At 39.6% G+C, this 7500-nt stretch overlaps 1 protein-coding gene across 1 annotated transcript in view; it reads right to left on the bottom strand.

Annotated features, from left to right (window-relative positions):
* LOC310724779 (teneurin-3-like) overlaps window positions 1-7500 on the bottom strand; it is a gene marked incomplete at its 3' end in the record, with an annotated part of 164927 nt that overhangs the window by 42807 nt on the left and 114620 nt on the right. Inside the window, exon 6 of the mRNA XM_083539050.1 lies at window positions 3789-4027. Coding sequence (XP_083395176.1) covers window positions 3789-4027 — 239 coding nt within the window. The remainder of the gene's footprint in view (window positions 1-3788; window positions 4028-7500) is intronic.

Consider the following 7500-nt stretch of genomic DNA (forward strand, 5'->3'; position numbering starts at 1 on the left):
AGGAATGGAAAGTTGGAGAAAGAAAGAGATATAGGAATAGAGGAAAACAGAGGGATGGAGGAGGAAGAACAAATGAGGGATGAAGGAGAAATGGAGGATAAAGAAGGAATAAAGGAAAACAGAGGGATAGAGGAGGAAGGAGGGATTGAACAAATATGAAGATTTAAAGAAGAAAAAGGGATAAAGAAAGGATGGAGAAGAAATTGATAATGAAGTAGGAAGGTAAAATAAAGAGAAAAGATGGAGAAAGTCTGTCTGTCTGTCTGTCTGTCTGTCTGTCTGTCTGTCTGTCTGTCTGTCTATCATGTCAGGTGCTGTAGATGAGAAGAGTTTGCTGTGATTTGAGCTCTCGAGCTTCTCGGTGTCTCTCGTTTACTCGCTTCTGCCGGTTATCTGTCGTTAGCTCCGCCCACTTCCTACAGGAAGCTTCCAGTTCGTCCGGATGTTTGTTTCAACGCGAGGCTCTGCTTCAGCTAGTGCACTTTAATGAGACGCTTCTAAAGAAAGGCGTCTCTGGTGCGTGTTCCGTACGAGATGCTGATGTTTCTTCCCCACCGCGAGGAGAGATGATTAGCCGTCCATATATTTCCATAATTTGTCTCAGGCTCGAGTGAAACCCCGCGGTGTGACTCTAAACTCCTCTTTATGTTAGTAATGATGAGGGGTTTGGCCACAGGAACCCCACTGACTCCCGAGCTTCAAATATTAATCACCAACATCGAGCTGCATACACACCACTAATAAACAACCAATCACACACTCGGAGAACCAGAGAAGAAAGAGAGAGAGAGAGAGAGAGAGAGAGAGAGAGAGAGAGAGAGAGAGAGAGAGAGAGAGAGAGAGAGAGAGAAAGAGAGAGACTTTAGATATTATTCATTCATCCTTTCTTACATTCTTTCTTTCTTTCTTTCTTTCTTTCTTTCTTTCTTTCTTTCTTTCTTTCTTTCTTTCTTTCTTTCTTCTTTCTTGCTTGCTTGCTTGCTGGAAGTGATTGAACTAATTATCAGACAACTATCAGGAAACAACTTTTGGAAAAAGAAAAAAGTAAACTACTCTCGCATTCCTTCCCATTCATTTTTCATTCTCTCTCTCTCTCTCTCTCTCTCTCTCTCTCTCTCTCTCTCTCTCTCTCTCTCTCTCTCTCTCTCTCTTCATTCTATCTCTTCGTTTTGAGAGCAGAATCTGGGGAATGTTGATGAACAGGGGTAATTGGGTATGGGGGTATAAATGCCGGGGTGAAGTCGGGACGCAATCCACACAAAGCAGGGCATCTGGAGCCGGAGCGAGAGATGCGGTTGCCACGGCGATGGAAGGCTGAGTTACCGTGACAACCCTGTGATAACTCGGACTGAAATTTGAAAGGAGGCCAAAAGTCAGAGAACCCAAAAGCATGTGTGTGTGTGTGTGTGTGTGTGTGTGTGTGTGTGTGTGTGTGTGTGTGTGTGTGTGTGTGTGTGTGTATGTGTGTGTGTGTGATTTTTTTTATATAATTCATATCAATAATATAAACAACCTAATAAATAAATATGAAGAAATTCTGAACCAAAAATATTTTTTACAAATGAAATGTTGAAGGACAAAAAAAAAACATCAATAAATAAATTTTACATTTTCAAACAAAAACAAAAACAAAAACAAAAAAAACCCCAACAACCACCTTCAGTTTGAATCAAAGAAATTATATAAATAATTTAAGAAAAAGAAATAAAAAATACCAAAAATACAAAACAAGTATAAAAAAAAAAAAAACAACACCTTAACATTAAACAAAAACTAACACAAATATACACAAAACAAAGAATAAAAGAATACATTTTAAATATGAAATAAAAAAAAACTGAAAACGCACAAACAAAAAAACAAAAACTAAATAAATAAAAGCCCTGATGACTAATATACAGAATTAGTGCTTATTCCATCTTAAATGAGAATGAGATTTTCCTATAAAGTGATAGTGGCTAATAAATGAGCTAGCTGTAGATTTAGACGTCGCACTAGCCAGCGTGTGAAATGCAATACTTTATTAAGTGCAGCTGGCAGCTACGTAGCAGTTTAGCTAACATCCTGACACTTACTCATTAATACTAGGTGACACGATGCGATGTTAGTTATATGTTAGTTTTAGAAATGTAGATAACAATACGACTGATTTCATGTAGCGCCACAGTCATGGTCTATGATGGAGGTGTTGAATTGTGAGCAACATGACGTCATAAAAGTGCAGCGCAAAAGTCCGAATCCGAAACATTTTATTTTGTTGTTAACGCAATATTCTTTTCGGCACAAGAATCTTCCTCTAACACGGTTTCAGGGTTTTAATTCCCATCACTGGTGGGTTTTAAGAGCTCGGGCTGGACGAGAGAGAGCGTGTGGCTTCATGCTGGAAAGGAACGGAGGCAGAAAGTCTGGCAGCGTCTCTGATTGAGAGCATTACATACTAACAACATTAGTGTGTGTACTGTAGGGTCCGAAAGTCTGAATCCAGCACCGAGGTGATATCCAAAACTAATTGTTTTGTCAAATAAGTGGACTTCTGGACCCTATTGATTGTGCTAATGCAGTTTGAGAGCCAGATACAGAAGGTGTGATTAGCACTTGGACCTCAGTAGATCGTTTCGCTCATTCCACAACTAGAGTGCTCGAATTTCCAAGAAAGCGGGTGAGGTTTGATCTCACAGTGATTCCACTTGGCAAAACGTAATGGCAGGAAGTCTTCCGATTAGCCAATTAGCCGTGTTTAGCATCGCACGCTCATCTAATTCGGGTGCGATATTCGGTGAGTATGGTTAGCAGTTTAATGTTTTGTGTTGAAATGTGGTGTGATTTTCAATGTGTTTTACTCCACTGAGAGTTAGCGAGCTTGCAGGAGCAAAACATCTAAATTCAATGCTCTGGTCTACCATCTGGACCCTCTATATGAACCATAAGGCACCTTCCTAAAACTTCTCTTAGATCACATAGGTCGTGGTTTCTCAGAACACTACTGTGATCATATGAATTCCCAACCCCACCTGCGGATTTCTCACACTGTCCCATTAAAGACACTTTGATGCGCTCCAATGGAACCAATCAGACATCAGACCAGATTCTTTTGTAACCGATCAGACTGCAGTTCCTCACCACCTGTGATACTATAGCTAGTCACACCATCTGATCTAATCCAACATGCCGGTGTAACTACGAGGTGGTATCAAAACGTTTTGAGACTCGCTCTGTTTACAAGTAAGTATTTTATTTCTTTTTATTTTTCAGACTGAAGTGAAAAAATCGTGGCGTAACCAACAGCGTCACAGGTCCTACACGTTTATTCTCCTAAAATATCCAATAAACCAGTTAAACCTCAGTTTCAACCCATTCTACAAAACTGTTCTTCCAAATATGTGCTTTGAGATTACAGCTCTCCAAAATCCTCCATCCAAACCAGGGGTCCAATCCAAGCATGCAGGAGCCACACCTGATTCCACCTGTATGATATATCTGGGCTTGCAGTAGATTCTGGAAAAGCTGTAGGTTCTGTTTGTGTGGAATACAAACCTGCACCCACACCAGCCTTTATGTCTTTCACATCTGGATTAGATCGGACTCCCTTTAGTTCAAACTCTGACCAATCAAAGCTGTATCTAACAACACCAGTGTCAGATTTCCATTTAATTGCTTGGACTTCTTATAAGATGCACTTGATGTATTAGAATTTGAAGCGAACCGTTATGCAGGCATTTATTCGTTATCTGATGAATCCCGCCTGTCCCTCGCATGCTCATTATGTTTTATCCGATCGGACGACTTACAGACGCAGTAGCAGAGGATGATGGACAGCAGGACGGACACGGCGACCGCGCTGAGAGCCGTGCACCTCCACGAGCAGTACTTCGACGACTTTTTGAACTTGAAGGCGCTGCGGGACAGCGTGTTTCGGGGCAGGGGCCTCGTGGGGGGCGAATACACCGCCCCCGTAGCCATGGTGTAGCCCGGAGTGGCCGTGCTGAACAGAGGGGTCGTTCCTGTGCCTGTCTTAAAGAGGAAGTGCCTGAGACATGAAACACAGAAAGGAGAGAGCGATCAGTTAAACTGTAGCTGGAGATCAACTCACAACATCAGCAAGCGGTGTGAAAAGCTCAGGTGCGGACAATCATGCTACTAGCATGCTACACAAACATGCTAGCATGGTGTAATTTCTTTTTTTTTGAGCAAAAATGTTCTACAAGCAAGCAAGTGGTGCTAATAAGGTGCCATTAGAGCTAACGCTTGATTTAACATGCTAGCATGACAATATGCTAATGTTTAACGCACATAGCACCACCAGGACCTGAGTTATAAAAAAAACTAACAACCGTATATACGGCTAGAAATACAGAGTAAACTAGCATTTCTATTACATTCAGGCAGATCCTGATTAACACTGTTAGCATTACGAGCATTAGCATGAACATTTATGGTTAGAGATAATGGGGTGTATACTGCATGCCTGGCTTTGTATTTCCTGAATGTATTTATAGCATAACGAGGACGTATAAAGGCTACGTTTTGCATTGAACAAACAGTTCGTCGTATATAGCGTTCGTACGCAAGTGCGTCTAAATTCGAACGTCGCCCCGTGTCTTTTTTTTTTTTTTTTTATTTATCCATGTTTGTGTTGATTTCTTCCCCATGCATCACCTGATCACCTGATTTTCATAGAAACTAGACTAACTATACTCTCCCGCGTGTGGGAATTACGCAGGTCAACCGATTCAATTCATTACACTGCATTTTCCTATTAGCTCAGGCGCCCTGCTGAGAGGTTTAGTGCTCTACACACACACACACACACACACACACACACACACACACACACACACACACACACACACACACAGTTATAGAGCTTCCACTATTATTAAACCCCGCTGGCTAATGATTCATGCGTGAACAATTCAACGCTTTTTTTCATTCCTTTCATTCAATTGAAAGTCGTTACAACTTCATTTATTTAACGCAGGTTTTTTTTGCTTTGTTCATGTCATTTTTTTTCTATTTTATTTATTTTTAATCCCCAAATTGTGTATGTCATTACTGCAGCTTGGAGTACGACCAAAATGATTCAGAAAGCCATGTGAGTTTTTTGTCATGAACGTGATTTACATTGATCTGGTACAGGAAATCAATATACAATATTAAGACGATCAATCTTTCCACTACTGAAAACTGTGTTGGGACGTGAATTATTTTTATCCCGACTGAGATTCAGTCTCATCTTTTACCCAAAAATGTTAAGTTTTGATTCGATGAATCATTTTAGACATGACCAAGATTTGCTCACAGGACTCCTGAAGCACCGGGGCTCAGACTGGTACCGAGCTGTGAATCATTTGGCACTGCTGACTTCTGCTTTTAATCGACTTTTACATATTTTATAATCACTTTCGCTTGTTCCAATTTCCCACAATGTTTTGTTCCTAATTTTTTTTACACATCGATAAATGAACCTCGAACTGATTACGGTGAGTTGAGATACATTTTCCTTAAATATCTAATCATTTTATTAATATATATAAATTGGGTTTTACCTATGTTCAGGCAAAACAAGCATCAATAACATTAGTTTAGATTCAATTTTTATTGTCATCATGCAAAGTACATGCACAGACCCATTAAAATGCAGTCAGCATTTAAACAGAAGTGTATAAGTGTCTAATTTACAATAAAAAGCAGTGTCGTAAATAAAGGTGTGTCCATATGTACAGGGGTGAGAGTGATTTATGTACAGGAGGTGCAGTAGGTAATAAAATGTGGTATATACCCAGGAGGTCAGGGGCTTAAGTCCCAGTATCACCAAGCTACCACACTTGGGGCCCTTAACCCTTTATGCCCCAGGTACGTTGCATTATGGCTGACCCTTTACCTTTTATAGGGAAGTGGAAGATTAGTAGCATTGGACTTCGAAATTCGTGAATTTAAATCCCAACCACACCAAGCTACCACTTATGGGCCCCTGAGCAAGGCCCTTAAGCCCATAGCGGCTCAGGTGTACGAATGAGATCAATGAGATCATTCAACTAAACCAACTCTGATGAGTTGAGTGAATGAGTGAATAACAAACAAATAAATAAATACATTGAGCATCTATAACACACACACACACACACACACACACACACACACACACACACACACACACACACACACACGTGGTCCACAAATAAAGATTTTTCACAAATAAATTATTATTTTATAATGAATAAACTATTAAACGAGTATTCCAGTCGTCTATGCACTGCGGCTGTGACTCTATGTGGTGGTGTGTGTGTGTGTGTGTGTGTGTGTGTGTGTGTGTGTGTGTGTGTGTGTGTGTGTGTCTCTCTCTAGGATATAACAACAAGACAAACAGATGATTGTAGCTCCAATATCAACTAACAGTGAGCATCAAATCCAATTAGAGAGCCGTGTTTCTGTGAGCTTCCAGCGTTTTAATGAAAAGTCAGTGTGTGTGTGTGTGTGTGTGTGTGTGTGTGTGTGTGTGTGTGTGTGTGTGTGTGTGTGTGTTGAGAGAACAGTTGTCGCTGTCTCCATGCAGCACAAAAACGATCAATCTCTTCAATCAAGGCTCCGAGTCCCCCGTCCCCGCGCCGGAGCGGTAATAAGGGGAGGACGGGACGGAGGTGAGCACCGAGTTTCACTTCAGCCCCGAGTCCCAATTAACACATGAAATACGGGAATCGTTCATTCGGAAGTGCGACGGATCGATTTACACACCACACGATTTTCGGGACACATGAAATCATTTCTAACCTGCATTTCAGCGTTACTGAGAGTCTGAGTGTGTGGGAGGGGTCCAGGTCGTCCCTGGAAGGGTTTATATAGTTTTGATATTTATCATATGTTATATAAATTATATGTATTATATTATAATTCAATTATATATGAATTTTAACTATGTATTTTTAAATAAATTATAGGAACAATCTTAATAGTAATAATCATATTTTTAAGTAATGTTTATTTATAAAAAAAGAAAAAAAAAAAAAAGATTCTTCTTTTTTGTACATTACAGTAACAGAGTTATAACAATGCTAAGCTAAAAGTGACCAGCTAATTAGCATCGCACTGCTAGTTCCGGTTAGCCACATCTACCAGAGTTTCCATTCAGAATTTAAGTTTATTTATTTTTCGACTAAAAAGTGGGAACGTAAAAAAGAAAAGAACAGACTGATAGACAAGGAACAGGCAGGGGTTAATGAAGGGGAGTCAAAGTCATGCTAATCATGCTAGCAAACACTGCAAAAATATATATCTGATTAGTATAAAACTGCAATATTCTGTAAGTCAGAGGAATGGGAATGTTTTTAACTGTTTAAATAAATGAATAAATAAATAAACAAACATACAAATAAATAAATAAATAAATAAATAGCCCATGGTGTGACCCAGTAGAAGGTCATTTAAATACGGGGCGATTTTTTTTGGGAATTTATTTATTTATTATTATTATTGTAATATTTAATTTCTTTATTATTCTTTATT

Source organism: Silurus aristotelis (assembly GCF_946808225.1).
Source record: "Silurus aristotelis genome assembly, chromosome: 4".
In the NCBI taxonomy this organism is placed as follows: Eukaryota; Metazoa; Chordata; class Actinopteri; order Siluriformes; family Siluridae; genus Silurus; species Silurus aristotelis.